This window comes from Camelus dromedarius, chromosome 9 (assembly GCF_036321535.1).
Source record: "Camelus dromedarius isolate mCamDro1 chromosome 9, mCamDro1.pat, whole genome shotgun sequence".
NCBI classification, from domain to species: domain Eukaryota; kingdom Metazoa; phylum Chordata; class Mammalia; order Artiodactyla; family Camelidae; genus Camelus; species Camelus dromedarius.
The window spans coordinates 22,691,781-22,718,385 of NC_087444.1; the positions used below are offsets into that span (position 1 = coordinate 22,691,781).

The 26,605-nt window shown below is 41.9% G+C and overlaps 1 protein-coding gene across 2 annotated transcripts in view; it reads right to left on the bottom strand.

Moving 5' to 3' along the window:
• Positions 1 to 17,144: 17,144 nt before the first annotated feature.
• The window catches only part of WARS2 (tryptophanyl tRNA synthetase 2, mitochondrial), an 87,349-nt gene continuing 77,888 nt past the window's right edge, over positions 17,145 to 26,605 (bottom strand). The window contains exons 5-7 of one of the 2 annotated variants that reach the window (XR_010382254.1): positions 21,746 to 21,864; positions 18,445 to 19,845; positions 17,145 to 17,425 (exon numbers count right to left, since the gene is read on the bottom strand). Coding sequence is in view for 1 of the 2 variants with exons in the window: in XM_010980537.3 (XP_010978839.1) it covers positions 19,397 to 19,845; positions 21,746 to 21,864 (568 nt within the window). In the remaining variant the exon portion in view is untranslated. Of the gene's footprint in view, positions 19,846 to 21,745; positions 21,865 to 26,605 lie in introns of both variants that reach the window. The other variant, XM_010980537.3, reaches the window with a different exon arrangement.

Genomic DNA, 26,605 nt, shown 5'->3' on the forward strand with positions numbered 1-26,605 from the left:
CTAGAGTTCGACCCACTGGGCTCTCTTCTCTGAGGCACCAGGTTTGTAATATCTGAAGTCACACAGTCACTACTGTGATTAAATACAGTTTTCAAATTGTTTTTTAAACTGTTCAATGTTTTTGAAAATAAACCTAGAACGTTAGGCTAGTGTTAACCAGATTGGGAACAGTGACTTTTTTCTATCCTTCCTGGAAATGGCAATCCTCTCCCAAATGAAGACCCCAAGCTTTTCCAGGAATTTTGGCCATTCTGTGAAAATGCTGATGGAGGCTGGGTGGGTTAACAGGGCCTGTGAAACTCAAGGAGTACACCATCTAGAGAGGGTATAAAGGAATGTGGGGCTGTGCACGATGAAATCCACCGAAGAACTTTTATAGAAACATGAGTGTGATCTGTGAGGGAAGTACAGACGTGACCAAAGTAATGCATTTGCTTTTACTGGCTGACTGACAGGCTTTGGTGGGGGGGTCGGATAAGTTTACCAACTGGTTGCAGAGACCTGCACCTCTGGCAAGGACATGGGGGAAGGGTCTGCTCAGAAGAACTGGAAGGGGAAACGAGGCAGATACCACACAAAAAATTATCCTATTTTCTGGGCACACAATTCTTTGTCACATACACATATACAAGCTTAGTTTAAGAAAACCTTAAGTTGAAAAGAATAAATACGAGTTCATTCATTCACTCAACAACAACAAAAAATCACTAAATGTCTATTGTATGCGGGGCATTTTACTATGCTCTGCTTTGTAAAAATGCATGTGTCTGAGTACAAATTCATCCAGCATTTGGCTTCATAGAAGGTTTGTGAGATTTCCAGCTCTGAACAATCAGAGTGATGGCACTCAGACTCCAGGATACATACACTTTGGGTCAATATCAGAGGTGGTAATGAGTTTGCTGGCGCCCTTAGAGTTCACACTTTTCCTTCGGTGCAGTTGTGGAAGTGGGGGAGGCACAGCTTTGAGCTCCAACTTCCAGTTCAACTACCTTTGGGGGAAATGCTGAGAAGCACAGTATGCTAAATCCCTTTTAAATAATGCTTTCCATTCCTAAAGCCCTTTCCCCTTCCATGAGTGGCCTAAGGATTTTGGGAATCACAAACCCTGCAACCAAATAAATTCTTTTCACTGAATATGTCAGAAAGGAGAAACTGATTTTGGTCAGTTTCCATAGGTGCGCACTTCGACAGCATGCTCACACACCCAGACACATGTACACACAAATACCCACGTTACTATACAAATTCATTTATACAGAGTGTAATCATTACTTATAGAAAGAAGCAGAATGGGAGAGGGGTGTCTTCAGTTTTCCCTACTTCCCGAATTCAGAAACTCTACAAGTAGGCTCAAAATACCACTGTTAGCTTTTTAACAGTCATTTTCATAAGCCCTTATCACTTTCTCTGTTTGATCGGGTGTGTGACCAGCCCAGCAAACACTATCCTGGACATGTAGCAGCAAATGAGCCAGTGACCTGCGGCTTGGCGGCACAATTGGTTAAAATCAGATTTACACTCCCTGGTATCAGTGCGCAGACCCTCCGAGACCCGCTGATGAGTGAGGCTCAGCAGCCTTGGCGTAGGTAATTGCATGTACAAGCATATTTCTGGGCTATGACTGAATTCTAGGATCCAAACCAAGTAGAGAGATACCAATTTAAGGATTCTGTCTCGAATGCCTTTTTTGGTCCAACTGGAGGACAGCGTGACAAAGGGGTGGAAAGGAAGGTAAAAGGACTCCAAAATAGAAAAGCTGGCCACAGGCTGCAGTGGCGAATAATGCTGCTGGAGGGTTTGGAGGCAAAAGTGGGGGTGGGCATTGAACCCCACCAGAACGCGTCCAGATGCGGTTGCGTTCACCGCACCAAATGAGGAGACCGGCACGATACTCCCAACGCGAAGACAGTGAGGACAGGGTATCGTGAGCCTGAGCCCTTCCTTTTACGGATTCAGAGGACAGTATAAACCGCACACGACCTCCCTAAATGTCTATGCGTCTTAGCTTTGTCTAGCGAAGTAGACAACGGAGAAAAACATCCAGCTCTATCAGGCTGAAAACATTTTCACTTTCACACTAAACAAGTGAAGTAAACGGCTTTTCCTTTTCTGAACATCGCTCTTATGTTGCCATCTAGATTTTGGAAACGTAGCCTCGGACTTAAACGCGCAAACTCGTTTCCACCGCACCTGTACAGGTGAGACACGCTCACACCCCTGCGACGTCGGATCGCGAACCCCCTAGGAACAGCCCTGGCCACGAGCTTCCCTCCCCGCACCGGCTCAGCAGCAGAGATGCGGCCTGGTGGGACAGGCAGCGAGGCTGCCTGCGGGCCCGAGCCGCCCACCCGCGGCCGAGCTCCGCGGGAAGGAAGAGTCCAGCCGCCCGCCGCTCCGGCGCAGGAAGCGGGCGATGCCGAACACTCCCTTCGCGGCTCTGCGCTTTCCCCCCGTCGCGGAGGAGAGTAGCGGCGGCTTAGACTCTCGCGCGTCTGCGATATTCAGACGCGGACCACGCTACGGTGCTGGCCTTTGTTCCAGGCGGGAAGCCGCCGCACGGAGCTCGGGTGGGGCTGCAAAAATGAGAGAGAAGAAAAAAGGGGGAGGAGGAGCGGCGGGGCCGAGCTCCTGGCAGGGGCCCTCTAGGAAATCAGCGCTGCGTCCCGTCGCGCCTCTCGATCCCGCGGGCTACCTGTACCTGACACTTCCCGGGATTTCACACGCCCAGGGACACCAAGGAGCCTTGGATCAGGGGCGCCCCGGCGCGCGGTGGCCCCTCGCGAAGTTCCTGGGCATCCCCACCCAACCCCGCCGTTCACCCCCACCCCACGTGAGCGGGCCGCCAGGGCGTGTACAGCAGCCCGCGAGGGGGCAAAGAGGCCCCCCCCCCTTATTTCTAGGGGTTAGAGCTGCAGAAGGGCTGCAGCGCTCCACCCACCCTAACCCGGGTCCTGCCCTCTTCTCCGACTTCTGGAGGAAAAAAAATGCCCTTTGGAGCTTTAACATTTTTTCCTCCCATATTTTTTAAAAGCGACTGCTTCTCCTTTTCCAACAAGGGCCTGCCCCGCGGGGCACAACTTCCGGAGAAATGGGCCCACACCGTGAATTCCGTGGAGCCGGGCCCCGGGGCTCCGAACGGCCAGTTGGCGCCGCGCGGCCTGGCCTGGGGTCTAGGCCCGAGGCGGCCGCCGGCACCGGCTCGTGGTGAAAGCCGAGGGCAAGCGCTCGAGGAACCCATTTGCTCCGAGTTCCAGACCTGACGTTTTTCTCCCTCAGGAACCTTCCGCTGCCCCTCCTGCCCGGGAAGTGTACCCCCTTCCTCTGCATGGTGGGCCCGTGGGCGGAGGAGGTAAAGCCTCGAGGAAGTTCCCCCTCATAAACCTTGAATCCCCGCCGCGGTTTTGTGGAGCGAGGTCTGGCTTTGTGTGGGGCTCGGTGCTCTGGGGTTTTACACTCGCACGGCCGACCGCGCTCGCGCTCCGCCGGCTCTTGGCCGCCCGGGCCCCGCACACGCAGGGAGAAGCCCATCAGGCCCAGCGCGCCCGCCCACGGCCCGGGGGAGCCCGCGCTCCTCTACCCTTTCCCGGGCTTTATCCTCGGGCACAGGAAGGTCTCCGGGCCCTTAATGCTAAGACTTTAGCCCCTTTGCGTCGCAGACGGCACGAAGGTTTCAGGCAATCTCGAGCCCCGACCATAAAGGGTGCGACCAGGGAGCCTAGATCCCACCCCGCCACCCGCGGCCCTCCACTGGGCCATGGCAGGAGGCTGGCGGCTTTGGCCAGCTGGGGATGCCCAGATTCGGGCCGGGAAACGCCCCCGGAGCAAACGGAGAAGCGCCAGTGGAGAACTAACTCGTGTGGCCCGAGTTAGACTTCAGGGAAGGCCTGGGGGCCGGAGCTTGCGTTTCCACGGTGGGAGTGGGCTAGCGCCCCTCAGGCCCACGCCCCCCTCCTCCCTTTGCTAACGAGTCTCAGCGCGGCCACGGACGTGAGCCGGGGGTCTCGGAAGCTGAGCGGCTGGTCCGGAGAGGTGGGGCCGGCAGGCGGGGACAGGGGGTCTCGTAAATTCCCCGAATCCAGGGCATCCCAAGCCCCTCGCCCTCGACATCCGCGCTGAGTCGTTAGCATCCCAGGACCCTCTGTCTGCGGCCCCCACCGCGCCGCGTCCTCAGCCTCTAGCCTTTTCAAGGAACCAAAGGAGAACTTTTGTGGCTCTCCACGACCTCCTGTACATTCTCGTGGTATCACCTCCTGTTTGAGGAGGGTGTAATGCTCAGTTCCTAATCCGTCTTCCCGCTTGCCCTTTTTTCTCACCTCTCCACCTCGGGTGAAAAAACTCAGCCCATCGAAGGAAAAAAGTAGTAAAATCCGTACTACAGTGAGGCAGAGGAAATTTAAGTCACAAGACTGCCCCCAGGTGATGGTTTTCAGCAACAACATTTCTGGGCGACTTTACGTCGCTTTATCTGTCTGAGCTAATGTCATCTGTGGTAGAAAAGTTATTGAATCCAAACGTTTACGTTAATCCCCCAAGAAAAGGAGAAACCTCTTTCTCACAGATGCTGAGAAATTGCTCAATTTGTCTTTCTAGCCTCACTACCATTAACATCTGATAACTGTACTTTCAAAATCTAACTCTCCCGTCCCCAAAGAGCAGACCTGCTCTCACCCATCCCCTATTCTTCCCCTCACCCCTTCTTCGCTGTTTCCTCCTTCTGAAACAATAGCACGGGCTGCTGGAGTCAGTCTGATGATATAATCCTTAAGGCATTCACGGGCAGACCAAGGGCCAAGCTATCAAAGGGTTCAGCTTCTTCTTCTTTTTTTTTTTAAAGCTGTTTACTATTCAGGAAATTTGTAATTATTTTTTTTTCTCATGTAGTGGTATTACCCTCTTCCTTTTGATATTAGATCCTCTATGGACCCCTAGCTTCATGCTGTAGAGACAGGAGAAAGATGAAGGGGCTGAATTCTGCAGCAGAATGCAATTTTCCTTTATATCATCATTGCTGCTAAAGACCAGCTGGGGGCTTCCAAAAGAACAGGAACCCCCAGAAAAGGCAGAGTCCTCATGTTTTTAGGGGCAGAAGAGAATGCCAATTCCATTTATTCTTTTACATCACAAACTTGGGGGTTTTTTGTGCCTCATTCCACCAAAATACTTTTGGTACTTTTATAGCAGGACTGAAAAGGCACATCAGGAGGGGAAAGGAAGATAACCAAATTTTAAAAATCATTTGTTTAGAAGGCATCACACTGAATCATGTTTTTTCAGAAGGTATTATTGATCAATATGAATATCTTTGATATGTTATCATGTTTACCAAGGTTTTCCCTGTGCCCAGCATAATGCCTTGCTCATAACAGGAATCAATAAATATTTGTAGAATGGAGAAATTGAGAAATATAAAGCAAAGGAGCACAAAAGGGATTAGATACTTAACATCATTCAATTAAAAACCCCTCCATGACACATTTGTATTATATAAAGCAAAACTATTTTTGTTGGATTTTGAGGGACTGACCATGTTTAATGGGTTTGTTTTGTTTCACTGACTAAACTGTAGCATACTGAGATCAGAAACTCAGTGTTAACATTTTCATGATATACAGTGTTTCTCATATTGCTGGGTACATTATCAATCATCTTAAAGTATAGTGAAGGGGAAGACTCAAGATGAAAAATGTTAAGAGAAATTTAATGTGCAGGCATCCCTTTGGGCAATGCCAGGTTTCTGGGTAGAGGGACAACAGCGGTCCAAGGACACGGAAACTTCTGTTCAGACTCCACCTTCAATTGGGCACTATACTCTCCTGCCCAGATTCTCTCCAGAACCCGTATCCTCTCCTCTAGGACCTTCCCACAGTAGGCTATGAAAGCATAGAGAAGGGGATGCGTTGACACAAGGATGACTCTTCCACATTCCTCCCACTTCAGCCCAACCACCCATACCTTTATTAGCTGCTCTGTTGTAAGTTCAGTGGGTTTGTGTGAGTGCTAACGAGATCATCACAAAGTTTCCATCCGCTTGGGTGCTAGTTTGGCCTATTTCAAGTACATCCATGATAGCCTTTCCTATAAATTCATGCTATTTGGCCAAAGGGAACTAGGGAAGAGCCACTCTTAATATAGTCTTACGAGAGATTTTGTTTTTGGAAAAGGTATGCCAGTCAACTGGATTTTCCCATAGGAGCCAACACATCACATAGGTTTATCTGCCTGTGTCAGATTATGTAATAAAAAAAGACATAAAACCTACTTTTAAGGAACTTTCTGTTTTCCACTTCTTTTTATACTTTTCATTTAAAATTTCTCCATGGCAAGCAAAGGCACTCAAGATCAGTTGTTCATCATTTCTTGTGGCTTTCCGAACAGAGACTTTTTGCTTTCTTGAGGAGCCATCTCATTATCACCCTGCACCCAGATGTAAAGCACAATCCACAAACATTTAAAATGCTGACCTTTCTAACACTGAATAGTTTAGACTTTGATTCATTATGTTTCTGCTTTAGCATGTTCAAAAGTCTCAAATATTTGAACTGAATGTTAGCTAAATTACAAGGCAATCAGTGTTGAGTTTGATCCTAAGTCTACCAGATCAGAAGCATTTTCTATCTCAGCCACACATCCTGCCTGTTATCTCATAATGGTGAAGAGTGACTGTCACTAAAGCAGGGCTCTTTCCTTTGATCAGTTAAAAAAAAAAAAAAAAGGATTGAAAGCTGGCTAGGAAGCAATGGGGCTGATATATATATTTTTGAGTACCAGAATTTATTCATTAAAATTGGAGTTGTCCTTCAAAGAAGTAACCCTGGGATTCTACACCTTATTCAAATGATTGCTCAAAACATTTCTGGAATGCCTCTTTTTGAAATGTCTTTAGGGATAGCTCACCAGCCACATGCAAGACGGCATCATCACTTACTCTATACTACTTTCCTCCTTGCTGGCTAATATGAGTGCACTCCTGGAAATCAAAGCTGCCCACACTGAGAAACTAACTCTAAAAGCTAAGAGTGTCAGGTGCAAACTAGCATCTTTGCCTGGAGAGAGTGTATCACTTCAATGGTGCTCCTGTGACAGACACACAGAAAGCAAAGTGATGGCATAAAGCAACTGTGGGCCAGTCCCAACTACATCCAGCGTCTCTAGACCTCCTGAACAAAGCAGCTCCAGGAAATCAGATTCCTAGGGGGGTTGTGACTGTCTGGAGAGCCCCAGATAGTCTAAGGGTCCCTTTATTTGAAAGACAGCTTGTCCCAGGATGGCATTCCTACTTGGAAGTTTCTGAGATAGCCTGAGAAGGTCTCAGAGGAATGGGACTAAATTAACTGGCAAGCCCTTTACCTGCCCAACCCCTCTAAACAAAAACAAAACAAAACAACACAACAAAAACAGATCACTGAGACTAGGACTCAAACAGCAGGATTAGAAAAGTTTGCTGATGGCTTAAACAAAGATGGATCGTCTATGGATTAAGAAATAACAACCCAATGGCCAACCATGTTTCTCAATGTGCCCAACATAATCTTCCAAAGTTCAGACAAAGGGAAAACTGCATGCTCACTACCCAGTCCAGACCTGCTACCTAGGAGGTCCTAGAGATGTAGGAAATCTTGGGCTGCAGCCTACCTGCAATACTGGCAGCTGGAGGTGGAGGAAGTGTCCCCTTTGCTCCTTGCTGGTACTTCCAGATCATTATCTCTCTTCCCTAAAAACCCCTGGATTTGGAACTCATACCATTAGCCTGTAGGCTCCCAAGACCACTCACCTTCATTTCTTGAAGATTTAATTCCTGGTTTACATTCACTATCTCCAATGCTACTCTGGGTATAGTCTTTGGGGTCGCACAGTGAAGTAAGTGATCTTTGCAACACTCCAGCTTCTTTGACCTTCTCTTCTCCAGAGATAATATTTTCCACTCTATATCAACAATCATTCCTCAAGCCATACCTCAAACTTTGTCAATATCAAGAATTGCATGCCCATAATCTTGAATTCAAGCTCAGACCAACATCTCCTGTCTTTTCAGTGTATTCCCTCAATTCTTTGACATCACTAGGACCTTCAGTCAATTAATCCTGCCCTCTTTGCACTGTCTGCACAACCCTCACACCCTCACTTTCCCTTTTGCCCCATTTGGGTGCCATGGCTAATTGTTATACAAGCTTAAATCCTTTGCCATTTTGCCCTTTTGTTGCAATTACCTAGCAAAGCCCAGTTCTAGGTTAATTCCAACTCTTCCTACACTCTGTCTACATTCACACAGCAGAATGTGGCTGGAGCAAAACAATCAGCTATGTTGGCTGCTCTCATAAATTCATGTTCCCTTGTCTCAAGAGAACCCTTAAATGAAGCCTGGCAATTCTACTACATTTCTCTGGTCCATTCCCTTTCCTTTCCCTGTATGACGATTTTACACCTCCTCCTCCTCTCTCCTCAAGCCTCCAACATGTCCTCCCTCATCCTAATTTTCTGCTGCAGATCTTGATTCCTGTTTCATTGGGAAAATTGAATCAATCAAGGGACGCTCTACTTGCTTTTCTAACACGTGTAAAAATCCACCTGCATCTGCATCCATATATTCTCCCTTCTTTTCTCTGCTTTCCCATCTAATTCCAACCCGTTCACATGTGCTCTGGATCCCACCCCTTCTCACTGAAGGACTTCGATCGCTTCAGTAATTGTTCTCTTTCACTCCTGTATCATCAAATTTTCCTTCTTTATTGGATCATTCTCAACAGCATACACACATGCGGTTAATCCCCCCTACCCCAACACTCACACTTAAAAAGAACAAAACCCTTTCCTGAATCCATGTCACTGTCCTACTATCGTATTTCTCTTTTCCTGTTACAGGAACACTGCTTGCAAGGGTTGTCAAGATCACTGTCTCTCATTTCTCCTTTTTGTTTCCTCTTAAACTCTTGACCTCACCATCCACCCAAACTGCTTTGGTCAAGGTCACCAATGACCCCCACATTGCCAAATCCAATGGTCTTTTTCCAGGCCTTACCTTACTTGACACAGATTAGTCCTTTTTCCAGAAAACAGCTTTTTCGCTTGCTTCCAAGACAACACTGTCTCCTGTTTTTCCTTCTATCATATTGGCCTTTCTTTCTCAGTCCCATTGCTGCTTATTTTCTCATTTCCTTCTACCTTGAAACAGGATCATTCCTTGGACCTCTTCTCTGTCCGTGCTCATTTGTTTAGAGATTTCATCAAGACTCTTGGCTTTAAATGCTCTCTCTATATTGATGACTCCCAAATTAATATCTCTTACCCGGACCTCTCCCTGACCTCTAGTTTTAAATATCTAGCTGCCCACTAAACATCTCCACATGTCCAAAAGTGAATTCCTGGTCTTTCCAAATTTTCTCCTTCTACAGTCTTTCCCATCTCAGTAAACAGAGACTCTATCCTTCTAACTTCTCAGGTCAAAAATCCTGTAGTTATCCTTGACTCTTTTTTTCTCTCTCAAATATCACCACCATTCTATCAGCAAATCCTGTCAGCTCTATTTCACAAATGTATGACAAGTGTGACCATATCTTACAACCTCCAACCCTGTTACCCTACTCCAAACCTTCCCTCTTATATGGATGATTAAGATACACTCCTAACTGGGCTCCTCACTTCCATCTCTGACCCCTAAAGTTGATTTCCCAACATTACAGCATGAACCTTTTATAACTTAAACCTTGAACACTTAAAAAGAACAAATGGCTTCCCCATTCCACTGACCTAAAGTAGAAGCCAAAATCCTTACAATGGCTGTAAGGGCTTGACTGTGCTCCAGTTCCAACCTTATCTACCATCCTCCCTCTCCCTCTCATTCACTCCGCTCTAGAAGTTGTGGTATATTTATACAATGGAATACTACTCAGTGACTAAAAAAGAACCAAATCATGCCATTTGCAACAACCTGGATGGACCTGGAGATTGTCATTCTAAGTGAAGTAAGCCAGAAAGAGAAAGAAAAATACCATATGATATCATTCATATGTGGAATCTAAAAAAAAAGACACAAATGAACTTATGAAACAGAAACAGACTCTCAGACGTGGTAAACAACCTCATGGTTACTGGGGGTGGGAAGGGATAAATTTGGGAGTTTGAGATTTGCAAATGATAACCACTATATATAAGAATAGATTTTAAAAAACAAATTTCTTCTGTATAGCACAGGGAACTGTATTCATATCTCTTAATAACCTTTAACAAAAAAGAATATGAAAATAAATATATGTATGTATACACATGACTGGGACATTATGCTGTATACCAGAAATTGACAAATTGTAACTGACTATACTTCAATTAAAACAAAATTAAAAATAAATAAGTAAATATTTTCTAGCCACACTAATGTCCCTGCTGTTCTTTAACAAGTCAAGCACGCTCCTGCATCAAGGTGTTTGTGTATGATGTTCCCTCTGTCTGCACTGGTCTTCCCCAGATGTTACATCACTGTCTTCCTCCCCCATGCAGTTTTCTGCTTAAACTGAACTCCAACGAAACCATCTTTCATAACCCTATTTAAAACCAGGGCTCTGGATGAGTTTTCTAGGGCTGCCGTAACAAGATACCACAGATTAAACAACAGAAATTTATCTGATACTGTGGAGGCGGGACGTCCAAGATCAAAGTATTGGCAGATCTGGCTTCTTTCGAGGCGTCTCTCCTTGGCCTGCAGGTGGCCACCTCCCTTGTGTTCTCACACGGTGTTTTCTCTGTGCACGAGCAGCCCTGAGGTCTTTCTAAGTGTCCTAATCTCCTCTTCTTATAAAGACACCCATCAGACTGGATTAGGACCCACTCTAATGGCCTCATTTTAACTTACTTACCTCTTTATAAAGGCCCTCTCTCTCAATAAAATCACATTCGCAGGTGCTGAGGGTTAGGACTTCAATATATGAATTTATGGGGGTGAGGGAAGAGACACAATTCAGTCCATAACACACTCCACCTCCATTTTCTTTATATTTCTACATGACACTCATCACCTTATGACCCACCGTTTAATTTCCTTGTTGGTTCGTTGTCTCTCTCTGCTGCAATGTCAATTCAAAAAGGGCAGGGATTTTTGTCCATTCTGTTCACCATTGTACCCCCAGTGTCTAGAGCAGTGCCTGGCACATAGCAAGTAGTGACTACGTATTTGTTAAATTAGTTAACAAATTTATGTAGTTATGTGTATCATGAAGCTATTGAACTTGGCAGCCCCTAAACTCTCTCTCATCCCAGCATTGTTTTCAGCCAGTAAGCATTTATTTATCATCTACTCTGTGCCCAGGAGTGTGCTCCAGACTATGAGTAATCAACAAGACAAAAATAATAATACAAGCTCCAATCTTTTTGCAACAGTATGTGCTCAAAGGCACTTACAAACAAGTACATTTCAGATAAAAAATAATAGTAATTTATGGTGCAAACTTCAAATGCAATTAATAGATCAGTTGGTGCCAAATTACACAGGGAAAACCTATCTGTAAAATGGGGATAACAATTCTTATGCTTGATACTGGTTTGTGAAGATAAAATATAGTTATAATTTCCCAAATACTTCTTCATATGTTAAATTAGAAAAAGATTATAAACTCATAAGAAAGAGACTTCTGTGTTAACCATGAGAATATCAGCATTACTGATGAGAATAAACTAAATGGCTTTGTAACAAAAAAAGAAAAAGAAAAAGAAAGAAACTTCTGAGGGGGTCACATAAACTCTCTTGTGGAAGGTTCATGAGGATCAAGAAGGAGTTAACCTGCCTGGCAGCACACAGGGGCCTGGTGGGTCTGGTCAGCCAGTATAAGCAGATTACTGTGATGTAATTCTTGTAACATGAATCCTTGCTGGGGCGTAACGGTGGAGCATGCTGGGGCCTCACAGAGGAGCCCCTCGCCTGCTTGCCCACACAGTTCAATTTACTCTCAATAAAAATGTAATAAAAAGCTTACTTGCCTTCAGACTGTTGAATGCTTTTGACTCCAAATTTTTTGGAATAGAAATCCTGACTGACAGTATTTTGGGGAAGAAGATGGCTGAAATATCCTTAAAGGGAAAAAGAAGGGAAAGAAGGAAATAAAAGTGGTTGTATTTTACCAAATTGGATGGTAGTTAAAATAGACTGCAAGACTTTGAAAATGTATAAGTCAGAGCTAATATAATTTCTAGCAACAAATGACGCTGTGTTTAATAGTGTGTGGGGAAATTAAACCCTTTCTTCTAAAGACTCACATAACTTTGGGGAAACTGGGCAACACTAACAGCCACCTCTTCATTATCATAAAGAGCCTAGAGTTCCTGAGTCTCAAGATTGGCTGGTTTGGGGATGTGCTAACACTTCTTCTCTGCAATTGCTCCTGCGCCAAAAGCATAAGATCAGTTTGCTGTGTACAGCGGTAATAATATTTAACTTGTGGATTATCTACAGATTTCAGTTATCTGATTGTCTCTTGTTAATAAGAATAATGTCAAACTGGCTTTAATCTTAAATCATAACAAATTCTTTTATCAGTTGCATCCATTGTCTCCCTTATTTCTTCTCCCTTTAGCGTTCATTAACTCTGAAGTGTGTACAAGTTTTACACAAAATACACCAAGTACAAGAGTCATTATTCTCAGGCATTTTCCTTTCCAGCCCACCACCAATACCTCACTGGGCTAGCCTGGGCTTAGCCTAGAGTTCTGAACACTGAAGATATGATAATAAGGGTGGTGACAGCAAAGATGGTAGTTTTCTTTTATGATACTGATGTTAGATACTTTCAGAAATAATGTAAACATTCCTAACTTGCACTTAATGTAATTTTATGACTTTCTCACTCATAAATTTAATCCACACTCAACTGTTTTTATTTCTAAGCCATATAACCCTTTATAGGGTAATAAGTACTGTAATTTTACTACCCACAGTATAAAATACCTTCCTCTTCTTATTTGTCTCTCTTGGCTTCAGGAGATTCTCATTGGTTCTAATATTGACGACCTGTCTACAATTGTAATGTCAGTAATTTCCCCTTTCAGGATTTGCATAGACCCAAATGACTTAAATTTTTAGGCTGTCTATAAATAATCACCAATATAAACAAAAATAATCTAAGCTATCCTGAGTTAATCTGATGAAAAAGGAGAGCAGACAGGAAATGGCAGAAAGTGAAGACAATAATTGTTTTCATGACTGGTTATCTATTTGCACCTCTTTCACTCCAACGTAAATTCCTTGAGAGAGGCTGGGTTTTATTCCTTTTTTTTTTAAAACCCCTTCCCCCTCCAGTACAGTGCTTCTCAGACAGTGTACATTCAGGTCACCTGGAGGGCTTGATAACCCGATTGCTGAGTCCCACCCCCGGAGTTTCTCATTCAGTAGCTCTGGAATGGAGTCTGTGGACTTGCATATCTAACAAGGTCCCAGGTGAAGATGAGGCTGCTGGTCTGGGAGCAACACCTTGAAAACTACTGCCCCGCCACATAGAAGGCTCTCACAAAATGTTAGTTTAATTGAATTGAAGTAATCCAGTTGGAAGGAAGACACTAGACAGAGAGGCTAGTAAGATTAGTTATTAGTTGGGATAATAGCTAAGGCATTATAACGAAGAGATCCCAAAATAAAGGGGCTTAAATATGATAAAATTTTATTTCTCATGTAAGAGTCTAGAGGTAGTGGGCAATCCACGACAGAAAGCCAGCACTGCTTCCCAAGTCCAGGGTCCCAAGCTGGGGGCTAATGCTCCCCATCTTTCTCTTGTGGCTTTCATCCATGGGTCCAACTTGCTGTACCGGGAAATAAGGAGGGGGAAGCAATTTCCTTTAAAAAAGATGTGACTTGGAAATTGCGCATATCACTTTTGTTCATATCCCACTGACTAGAACAAATTTATACCTTGCTGCAGGGTAGGCTGGGAGATGCAGTTCCTACCTGAGACTATGTACTTTCCTAAAATTAAGGTGAGCGTTCCATTCCAAAAGGGAAGAAGAGACTGGATATTGGGGTGTTAGTTAGCAGTCTTGGTCACAACAACTTTATGGCAAATCCATGTATAAAGTGACAAATATCTGGACCATAAATACAATTAAGGTTCTTTGTGTATCTGTGCATATTGTTTTCTGGGGGAGGGGGGTTAAATGGAGGGGGTAGAGAGGCATTTATGCCTAACACAGAGGTTGTTACTTCAGAATTAAGATGGATCAAAAGGCAACAACTCTTCCATTTACCTTGACAGGTCAATATGCCAGTCCATTAAAGGGACATCAGGGTGTTCTCTCCTCAAAAGATGACTAAGGAGGGACAGGTTGTTTGATGAATATGAAGTTGTAGAAGGTGTGAGAATGGCACTAAAGTCATGATGGTGCTGGTGCAGAAAGGACAACGGGGCAGAGAGTAGATAGGAGTTGTGTGCACAGTGGTAGTTACTGCAGAAAAGTGAGAAGGAAACAAGGAGTACACAGGTGCCCAGACACATATGAGCTGGTGTTAGAAGCTTACATTGGCTGTAGGAGTGTGAGACATCAAGGAGGGCTGATAGAGAAATGAAACCTACACAAGTATCAGGCGAGATCTTGAAACATTAGGAGTGGGAGTTGCGAAGCACTGAGCTGGAAGAATGCCAGAGTTGAAAGGTCTCAGGAGGAGGCGTGTTTTGTTTCTCTAGAAAAAAGTAGAAGCAGCAACAGGTAAGAGAAGTAACAGCAGTAGCTGGATCGAGCATCCATTTAGAGATGGGGAGTGGGGAGTAGGCACCCCAGAGCAAAAGCACATACTTGGAGACAGTACAGTTGTATCAAATACTAAATACTCTATTTATCTGAGAGCCACTGGCTGTGACATCCAGAAGCCGTATTTCCAATAATGAAGAGCTAATGCCATAGTTGATGGACCCTGGAGAGGTACCAGACTTGGAAGACTTTGGCTCTAGTTGCTGTTCTGCCTCTCACTGGCCTCCATGCTCAACTCCACACAGGCAAGGAGGAGCCTGAGGGTGGGAACTGGGTCTCATTTCGAATTCTTTTTTTTTTTTTTTCATTTCGAATTCTTGATGCTTAGATGGTGCCTGCAAAACAGGCACTCTACAAAATGCTTGCTCACTGGTTATGTTAAGATGGATCGCCATGGAACTACTGGTAAAAAGTAATAATCAAATATTGAGAATTTCATGTGGTTCACTCTAATATTTCCATTCTCATTTTGCCCATATACTGTATGATTTGTTTTTCCCTAAAAGCAAATTTCGTGTTTCTGTGTTCTAGATTTTGATTGGAAAGCCCTTTCTCCTCTCTTATGTCTTCTTCCTTCCCTAAACATCTTGGTTAATTGCTCATTCCTGTGCTCACGCAGCATTAGCTAGCTAGTGTTTCTGTGTTCTCTAAATTATAGGCATATTGCATTTCCTCTGTACCTTTCACAAAGCAGGCCCTACATAAACTTGTCATAATGCTGGATTACATATCTGAGGATAGGTCATCTACGCTCTGAACCCCTTCCTAGAGAAATAAGATAATCCCAGCCTAGCCAATATAACAGAATTGTTGAAAGTTAACATATGAGGTTTTAAACAACAGTAAAACCTCCAGAACGACTGTCTATGAGAGTGTTTGAAAATGTTACATGCTAGTGATAGGCAATCTGTTTTCAGCTCAATTTCAGGGAGGAAGAGACTCTTCCCAGCCAAAAAGATTTCAAAAGACCCCCTCCAGTCGACAGAGTAAAAAGAGAATGTTGATCCCACAGGGAGAACACACAGTCGATGAGAACAGAGTCATCATGTTAAAGCGAGAGAGACCAAGAGCTGCCCCACCGCACGCAGTCACTCCCATAACACAGGCACACAGCACTTGACAGAGGAAACTGGAAGGAACAGTCTGGGAGAAGGCAACCTAAAGATGCTGCTGTGTGCACAAATGGGGAACTTGGGGGAATAATTATAAGAGCACTGAAGAAAGGAGGCAGGGAGGGAGCTGTGAGGGTTAAGAAAATGGGATACACAGGAGAGGATTAGAATCTAGACTAGTCAAGAAGGGGCACACCACTTCCTTGGCACTTTCAGTTAAGAGGTACCACTGGGTTCTAACTAGGAGAAACTATAGACTAATAATAAATGTGTGACTTCAGACGAGCTGATGAATCTTACTTCTTATTTGAAAAAGTAGCACTAACAGTTTCTAGGACTGATATAAATATTAAATGAGACATTGCACATAAGCACACAAAGTGCCCAGCATATAGCAAGTACACAATACATGCCAGCTTTTGTTATCTAAGAGACTATAGGTAATAAGTTTGGGAAACTATATGGTCTGTCTTTCTCAACTAATCCTTTTACTATCTTCATGAATTCCCCAGTTGAAGAGCTCTCCGGGAAGCGGCCTCAGCTATATGGGCTTGACCTATGACAAGCAAAATCAGCTGAATGCCTTAAAGCAGCAGTGTCCAATAGACATTCCAGTGATAACTGAAATATTCTCACCTGTACTGTCTAGTACACTAGCCACTAGCCATTGAGGCTATCTGGCACTTTTAAGTGCTGCTGAGGAAATGGGGTGGTGGTTAAAGTTAAATTTAGTTAAAATTAATTTAAATCTAAACAGGTACATATTGGACAGTGCAGCCTCAGAGCACATTACCCCAAACACACCAGAAAACATTGTGCAGGAGCCACTGTGGCCTCGTGGGACTCTGGATCCTACCTGCTAGAAGCTGAATTATCTTAGGCAAATTACTCAACCTCCTATGCCTCGGTTCCATCCTGAGGAAATATGAGATTGGTAACAGTATCACTTTCTTGGGTTATGAGGACCAAATGAGAGACTACATATAAAAGCAGTGGGTCTTAAAATTGAGCAGGCATCAGAATCACCTGGAAGGCTGTTGAAACAGATTGCTGGGTTCATCCTCAAAGTTTTTCCGCAATTGGTCTTGGGTAGAGCCAGAGAGCTTGCGTTTTTAATGAGCTCCCAGGTGGTGCTCATGTTGCTGGTCTGGAAAAACACTGTGATAAGACATTTAGCAATGGAGCCTGATACACAGTGAGGACGCAATGGCGTTATTGTTTTATGATGTGCATTTTTATGGTCTGCATCAGGAAGGTTTCTGGGGGAAAAAACCCACAATTTATTAGGACTCTCTAGCCCACATTCTGACATTATTTTGATAAATGTTTATGAAGCATCTACAAAAGGCAAGATACCCTCACAGTATTCCGAGTGACAGTCTGTCAAGGTGAGTTTGAAGTAGGGTTTGTCAGTAGATGGAGCTACAGAGCACCAAGTTATTTGACCATTATTACCACCATCTAAGTATTTTTCGTCATTTCAACTCTCCACAAAGCAACTGGAAAATAACAATGACAATCACCTTCTCAGGTAAGCCACAAGTTGGATTTCTCTCCAGTTTTTCATCCCAATGAAAAGACTGTGCTGAGGCCTGTAAATGATAATTGGAAGGTATGTGAACATAAATCTAGGTTCTGGCCTTGGCTCTTTTGTAAACTTCCTGAGCTCCCTTGGGCACATCTCTCAATGACTATGGACTTGAGTCCTATGGCCACTTTCAAAGAAGAGCAACAACAGGATTCTCACAAGCCCAACCTCATCTCTATAGGACTTTGCCCCCTAAAAGTTATCACATGTCATCTTGTTTCTCTCCTCTAAGATTTTCTTCCAAGGTGCCTTTTGTTCTTTGGAATGGAAGGTGTTGTAAGGGGGTAAAAAAATAAACAGTTGGATAGGTCCACCTGTAATTCTTTAATTTGGTCATTTTCTAGTATTCATATTAGGGTTTCCTTGGAAGGAAAAAAAAAAAAAAAAAAAAGAGCCTTGGAGGAGATATGCCAAAGAGGCTCTAAGATTCTAGACACCCTATTCCAAGAAAAGATCCAAAAAGGGTCTTTAAATTTGGACTCTAGGATGCAGTGTTTGGTATATTTCTATCTGTTCTGATAAAAGGATCACTTTACTTCTTTCTCTTAAGAAACATGAGTAAAAATTCATTGCCCAGTATACTTGTCTCCTATGTATAAATGGTGATCATGGTAGCCACTGGCAAAAACCTCTAAGCAATTTCTGTTACAAAATCAGTCTTTCTAACTGGTCCTGGTGGGGTGACTCAGGATGGTCATTTCCACTTTCAGGTGTGGGAAAGGGAAGTGCAGGGAAGCTAGGTTTTCGAGTGACTTGCTGCTACTTAGATGGAGGTGGAGGTGAGGTGCAAAGCTTCCAATCACTGGGAAAATCTGACTCGGCAGACCTCACTAGTCTTGTAATAGGGCAGAATATACTTTGAAGTGTCCTCGAAATAAGAGGAGACAGAACTTGGGACCTGCTTTGGGGGTCCTGAGAAGCAAATGTGACCAAGGCTGGCTGAATCCAGATTTAAAGCTGGTAGCTATGGGATGATCTGCTGATATAAACAGTATCTGTAGTTCAGGTCTTTCCAGTACTCACCTTCATAAATAAAAATGCTTGGAGTCTCAAACATGCTGCCTCTCAGGGCTCTGTGTTGATGACAAAAGCACTATTCTTAGGAATATGGAGTAAAGGTTTTGATCTTGGATTTGCTTCTTACTTGCAGGGTGATATTGTACAAGTTAATTGTCCTCTCTGAGCCTCATGTTCCTCAGGTGTAAAACGGCAGTCCCTCTCCTATATATTTCACAGGGGGTTGGCGAGATTAAACTGAGAGACAAATGCAATGAAAGGCTTATAAAGAACATAATCCAGGGATCTGGGCTTTTGTACAGTAAATCAATCGAGTTGAAATAATGCAACCTTCTCAGAAGGTTATATTATGCATTTCTGAATTAAAACAACAGCAAATAATCCTTGCTAGAATAGTCAGTGTGGTTTCTCAGGAAATAAGTTAAGCTGATTAAATACATTAAAGCAGGTACCATCTCAGTGACGAATGAATGATAATCATCAACTTATTTTTATGGGGTCTGAATACAAATTGGTCCAATTGCATCCCAAGGACTATGTCTATTATATTACTTTTTAAAGGGTTGGGATAGGTAAGTGAGCACCTGTGACAATAAGTACTCCAGACAGACACAATAATACCCCTGTTTGCCAAATTACTACTCACCTCAATCACATTTGTGTGAATAAATTAAGGCCAAAGAGTGTGTCTCAAATAACTGAGGATTCAGATAGCTATGCCTTCTTCGGTGGGTTTTGTTTGTTTGATTTGTTTTTGCCACAGAATGTTGCTGATGTGATTTAGAACACTGCTCTATTTGAAGGCTACAAATCATTATTCATCAAATGAAGCCAATAATCAGGTGTCCCAAATAAAGCGTTCCCCAAACTTTAATTGTTCCCTGGCAAGGAAAGCTGCCTTTATTGGAGTGAGCAGACGGCAAGATATAAAAGCCTTTTTGTGATTAGTTGAAACTTCCTATAGAAACCCCACCAATTTCTTCACCTCCTGGCACACGGGATATGCTAATTCTTTGGCTTTCACCGACCCATCTCGTAAAACCTTGTCTAAGTAGCCCTTGTCCATCTTCAGTTTTTCAATTTCACTCTTAATGGGAGCAAATTTCTCGATCACAGCATCTGCCACCACCAGCTTGTAGCGAGCAGTGTCGAAGCCAGCACTGCGGCGGACCACATCCTCCACTGGGAGTCCGGTCACTGCCGCGTGGATGGCGACCAGGTTGGAGACGCCCCCTCGCTGGGCCGGGTCATAGGTGACCTCCGAGGTGAAGTCCGTCACAGCCTTGCGGAACTTCTGCACTATCTCCTCAGGGCTGTCTGTTATTTGGACAGTGGCCAGTTTATCGGGGTCTGATTTCGACATTTTGGCAGAAGGATCACGCAGGGATTTCACCTTCTTCATCGATGCTAGGTGGAAACACCAACACAGAGGCACGAAAGACAAAACCCAGACCAAAAAAACAAAGACAAAAACAAAACAAAAAAAAACACCAATAGGAATGTCAGTGTCTAGATCTTAAGTGCCAAGAACACCAAGTAACTTTATTATTTTTACCCAATTAATATCAAATGCTCATTATAAAAAAAATTAAGCAATTTATATAAGCATGAAAGTGAAGATGTTGGAAATGTTAGTTAATTCTGTCAGTATTTTGTTGATATTTTCATGCATCTTTTTTTTATTAATGGACTATTTTTTAAGAGTAGTTTCAGGTTCACAGCAGAATTGAGCAGAAAATACAGAGAGTTTGCACACAGCCCTCCCCACTCACACATATATACTCCCCTACCCTCAACATCCCTCATCAGTGTGGCATATTTGGTACAATCAATGAACCAACATGGCAGGACACATTATTATCAACCAAAGTCCATAGTTTACATTAGGGTTCACTCTTGTTGTTGTGCATTCTATGCGTTTTGACAAATGCATAATGACGTGTAGCCACCACTATAGTATTGTGCAGAATAATTTCATTGCCCTAAAAATCCCTTATGCTCCATCTATTCATTCCTCCCTCCCTCTGATGCATCTTTTAATGTACATATATACATAAAAATGTACAATCTTACACAAATGAAATTGTATCAATCATACTGTTTTTGCTGTGAATACCTGTTAAAAAATATTGTCTATTTCTTTCCCCTCTGGTCTTCCCTACTGGTTAATCACCCCTGCCAACAACCACTGCCCCTCCTGCCCTTGTGCTGGTTTACACAACCTGTGGCATCTTTCCATTTCTTTACCCATGATTATGTAAGCAATTGCTAACACACACATGTACACGTGTGAGAATGAAACAAGTGACTTGTTTATTGCTCTGATAGAATCAAGATGTTAAGGCGTGCTTCATAAACCAATGTATTAATAACTGCCCAATTTATGGCTTTTACAGAAACATATAAAGTTAAAATAGGTAAAATAATAATTGGTCAAAGCATTAAAATAGTCCTTATTGCTAAAAGAAGGTGATTTCAATGCATGGGCTTTGTGTGAACTGTCGGAATAACTTAGAAATTTACAGCCGTCTTATGCTTCTAAATTGATACTAGGCATGAGTTACACTCTCTAAAATGCTGTCAGCTTAATAACGATGGACAGAGCTTAGATTCAGTGATTTCTGCCCTTGCCACAAGTTTACATTGCTACCAAAATGCTGATAGAGATTTACAGCTTCTTCCCTCGAGAAGATTCCAGCGCAGCACAGCCTTGCAAGCTGCAGGCGAGGTTTTGGATTCAGTAGGTAGGTTGCACATTCCGTCTGGGTCGTGCATTTAAGAAGGCAGAATGCGAGGATTATGAATGCCCTCTTGTTATATCTAGATTATGATCCAGCAGTTCTTACACTTTTGACTTTGTGAATAGGGAACACAAGGTCAACTGGCTTTGGAACCAGAGGCCTCAATGTAGGGCCCAGGTTTTGCCACCAACTAGATACATGACTTGGACACAGAGTCAGCCTTGCCAAGCCTTAATTTCTTTCCTCAACCACAGAATAGGGAAAAATACCTGCTCTACTAAATGAGATGTGTTTTTATATATATAATGTAATATTTTATAACAAAAATGATTATTTTTAGTTTCTAGTCTCTCCCATATTTTTCAAACTTTCTTCGTTATTTTTTTTCAATAATCTGAAGAGTCCTACATTACATTACAGGAAAGGATAGAATTCTCATTACAAATCCTGAAGCCTATCCATGACAAAGCCAAGTTTAGTCCCAAGAAAGTTCCAAGCCTTGGTCCGTCATCCAATCCTCTCTTCCAAATGCACCCTGATTTAACAATTTCACATTTGTTACTTACTCAGAATGGACTTGGGCACCGGGAAGAACTCCCCAAACTTCTTGTTAAACCCGTGCGCTAGATCCTGAACCAGCTCCATGTGCTGGACTTGGTCCTCTCCAACAGGAACGTGTGTGGACCTTTAATAAAAGACAGGCAGGAAAACTCAGCAAGGCTCCTGCTTACACTGAAATGATATTGCAAGCAGCTGCAATTCCTGTGCCTATTTCACTGTTGGTGTTCAACAAATGTTCACCAGCTACAGAGGGAATGTTGAGACCCAAGTCTTTATCTGTGTATCAGACAAATGCCAAAGAGACGTTTGTCTACTCTAGTTCTGTTTCTTCCATAGCAGAAGAACACAGCCATCAACACCAGTGTGACAGGCTCTTGCTGGGAGGGAGGAATGGTATCTTAAACAGCATATGCTCTAAGCATAATTGTATTTTAAACTACTCCCCATTCCCTCACCCAGTTGGCACATATTATCCTAGCCTTGACCAGATGCTTTTTACTTCAGAGGTGGTGTTTACACTTGAAAGACACTCCACCCGACTCTCCAAATCAAAGATGGCAGAAAGCTCTTTGGGCAAGAGTTTTCCCTCCTTGTCACACAGGGGGTAACCTAAGATCTTTTTGGAATATGCTCCTTTGTTTTCAAGTAAACTGCAATCACGAGACCATTAATATGCTCCAGGGAACTTAAATAAACAAAATCTATTAGTACAATGTAGATGGATCTCAAAACAATGTTGAATGAAAAAAAGCAAGTCATAGAAGACATGTAGAGTCTTCTCTACATGTCTTTTGCATGTAGCTGCTCACTTGTAAATCTTAAAAGTATATACGATAACATTATATATTGTTTATAGGTCCATATATAAAAGTACAAAAACATATTGGAGATTCCTCCACAAATGCATGATCATAGCTGCCTCTAAAGAAGGAAAGAGAATGGGTCTGGGGAAAGGAACAAAGGACCTGAGTTTTATCTGCAATATTTTATTTTATCAAAAAATGAAGATGTGAAACAAAAATTATCAAAATATAGGGACTTTAATTATTTTAATCCCATATATAAAGTTTGCAGTGTTGGATCATGAGGAGGTACATCAAACAAGGGAAGAATTAATCACTATAGAGAAGTCTTGAGGGGGAAAATTATACTAAAATATTACTGGGGAAGGAGACACGTAGTTTTAAGTCTTTAATGTCTGGCTAGGAATTTACATTTGATAATACAGTTAATAAAATGCTGTAGTTTCTTGATCAAGAATGCTTAACATTCTTCCCATGAGAGCAGCAGCCTTAAAGTCAACTTGAATATTTAAATGATAATTGTACATACGAGTGGAACAATAACAACTTTTAAAAACAACCACAGGAAAGAAAAACTGCTAGAAAACTACGGTACTTCGTTATAGAGAGTATCTCCTAGCCCCATGGTTAATTAGTCGTCCTTGAAAAACTGTCAGAGATACTATTTTCCTTGCGAATGACTGTCCACAGCTACTGGTTTATTTAACATAGTTGTTCAGAGCATAAGGAAGTGAAGGCAGCTTTGATTACCATAAAGACTAGCTACTTTAGCCTTGATTTCAAAGTATACTCTGTCTGACTTGATTTGATATATACTAGCTACTTTAGCCTTGATTTTCAAACTACACAGTAATCAAAACAGTATGGTACTGGTACAAAAACAGACACATAGATCAATGGAACAGAATAGAGAGCCTAGAAATAAATAAATGCAGGTATTGTCAATCTATGACAAAGGAGGCAAGAATAGACAGTGGGGGAAAGACACTTTTCAATAAATGGTGCTAAGAAAAATGGACAGCTACATGCAAAAGAATCAAACTGGACCAGTATCTTATACTATATTCAAAAAATAACTCAAAAGGATAAAACACTTGAATGTAAAAGCTGAAACCATAAAATTCCTAGAAGAAAACATAGGGAGTAATCTCTTTGATACCAGTCTTAAGGATTTTTTTGGATCTGACTCCACAGACAAGGACAATAAAAAAAACAAAATTAAACAAATGGGACCACATCAAACTAAACAGGTACAGTGAAGGAAACCATCAGCAAAACGAAAAGGCAAACTACCAAATAGGAGATGTTTGCAAATGATATACCAAGTAAGGGGTTAATATCCAAAATATACAAAGAATTCATACAGCTCAATGTAAAAAAAAAATCTGATGAAAAAGTGGACAGAGGACCTGAATAGACATTTTTCCAAAGAAGACACACAGATGGCCAATAGACTCATGAAAAGATGTTTCACATCACTAATTATCAGGGAAATGCAAATCAAAACCACAATGAGATATCACCTTATACCCTTCAGAATAGCTATAATCAAAAAGACAAAGAAATAACAGGTGTTGGTGATGATGCAGAGAAAAGGGGACCCCTGTGCACTGCTGGTGGGAATATAAATTCGTGCAGCCACTATGGAGAACAGTATGAAGGTTCTTCAAAAAATTAAAAATAGAACTACCATAAGAATCATCAATTCCACTTCTGGTTATTTATCCAAAGAAAATAAAAACATGAATTTGAAAAGATTTAGTCACCCCTATGTTCATTATTTACAATAGCCACAATATGGAAGCAACCTAAATGCCCATTAACAGATGAATGGATAAAGCAGCTGTGGGGTGTGTGTGTGTGTGTATACACACACCATAATAAAATATTACTCAGCCATAAAAAAAAAGAATGAAATCCTGCCATTTGCAACAACATGGATGAAACTGGAAGGTATTATGCTTAGTGAAGTAAGTCAGGCAAAGAAAGACAAATGCTGTATGTTTTCACTTATATGTGGAACCCGAAAAACAAAACAAATGAACAAACAAAACAAAATAAAACAAGACTCACAATACAGAGAACAGACTGGTAGTTCCTAGAGGGGATGGGAGTTGGAGGGTGGGCAAAATGGATAGGGGTAGGATAGAGAGGTACAAACTACTAGTTATAAAGTGATTAAGTCATGGAGATGTAATGTACACCATAGGAAATATAGTCAATAATATTGTATTAACTTTGTATGGTGACAGTAACTAGACTTTCCATGGTGATCATTTCGAGATTTATGTAGACATTAAATCACTATGTTGTATACCTGAAACTAACATAATAGCATATGTTAATCAATTTAAAAAAAAAGACTAGCTACTTTACTACGGTAACTAGACTTGAGAAGATTTTGAAAAATTCTGAAATATCCCTCATAATTTTGCAATCATTCTTAATTTCTGGAAATTACTCTAGTCTTTGTTTTTGTCTCTATGGATGCATATTTTTACATAACTGCAGTTGTAATACGCATACTATCTTTTATGTTAGCATAATAGGTAGTTCCCATGATTCTATGTGTTCTTCATTAACAGAATTTTAATAGATGCATAAAAGTGTTTCTTACTATAGTTGCAGAACTATAAGGAACGTACATTATTTTGCAGCAGATTCTTTTGAATATTTACATAGGGAGAAATTTTGATTCAAGTGAAAAAAATTATTTTTTTTATAATAACCCAAAAGTCCTGTGGAGATAAATATGCTGAATAAGTGTTCAATACTTTCCAGCCAAAAACAAGGCATGATTGTCAGTTAATGAAACTAATATTTATATCACAAAATAATTCTGAATATATCTCCAAAGGAAACGTTGATAAATGTCTTGAATGTTAGAATAAGCAGTAGGTGTCAAAGCAACTCTTTGACATCTTTTGCACAGAAGCAATATATTTTACTTATTAAAAAAAAAATCCCTGAACATTAGCTGTGTTTTCATATAGCCTCTCAAATACCTATGCATTTGCTACTCTCATTTTTTGTGTATGTGACTTTGGGTAAATCATAGAATTTCTATCATAGAAAACTTTCTTACTATAAAATGGGAGTATTAATATTTACCCCATACTATTGTTGTGGAGATTAAATGAGATAATGCATGTAAAGTGCTTACCACAGTGCCTGGAATTTGCTAAGCCTTAAAATAATGGTAGCTATGTAGGAAAGAGAATTCTGAAATGGTAGACTGTATTTCAGAAAACTGCTCAAGACATATATCTCAAATAACTAGAGGTTCACTCATTACCTAACTCTGATTCCAACTTCTCTCTAGCTTGGCTGAAAAGAGGGACAGTTTATGAAGCGGAAAAAAAAAGTCCAGGGTCATCATGCATATTTAGCAAAGTGGATAACCAAGCCCTAATGAATATTTATTCATTTATATATAAATTTTCTCAGGAGAGTAAAAAGAAAATCAAATCAACAGAGGGCAATGTGTTGGCTTAGTCTCCTTTTGTCCCCTAGATGTTGACATTTCTAAAAACATGGTCATGGCTCTGTAGTTCTCTCCCATCATTGGAGAGCTTATTAACTTTCACCTGAGGATCCACAAGTCCCTTCTCTTCTGATGATTTTAGGGCTCTGTCCCTAGCTCTGCCATCTCTCTGAAGGGTTAGGACTGGACATTGGTATTACATATCCCATGTTTACTTCCAAACTCAACACTAAAGAATCAACATTCCAGTTTTGAAATGTCAGCATTGTAGTCCAAGATAACCTGTCTCAATTTCTTACTAAAATACTCTGGAGGACAGAGGAAAAAAAATAACTGAAAATTAGCATCAAGAGTCAAACATATAACTAGGAGTCTTAAGGGGGTGGGAAGGGATAAATTGGGAATTTGAAATTTGCACCTCTTGGGGAGTGATGGAAATGTTAGCTATCTTGATTGTGGTGGTGGTTTCATTGGTATATGCGTCTACCAAAATTCATCAAATTGTACATCCGAACTATGTGTAGTTTACTGTACAGGAATCATACCATGATAAAGGTGTTAAAAAAAAAGAGTCAAAC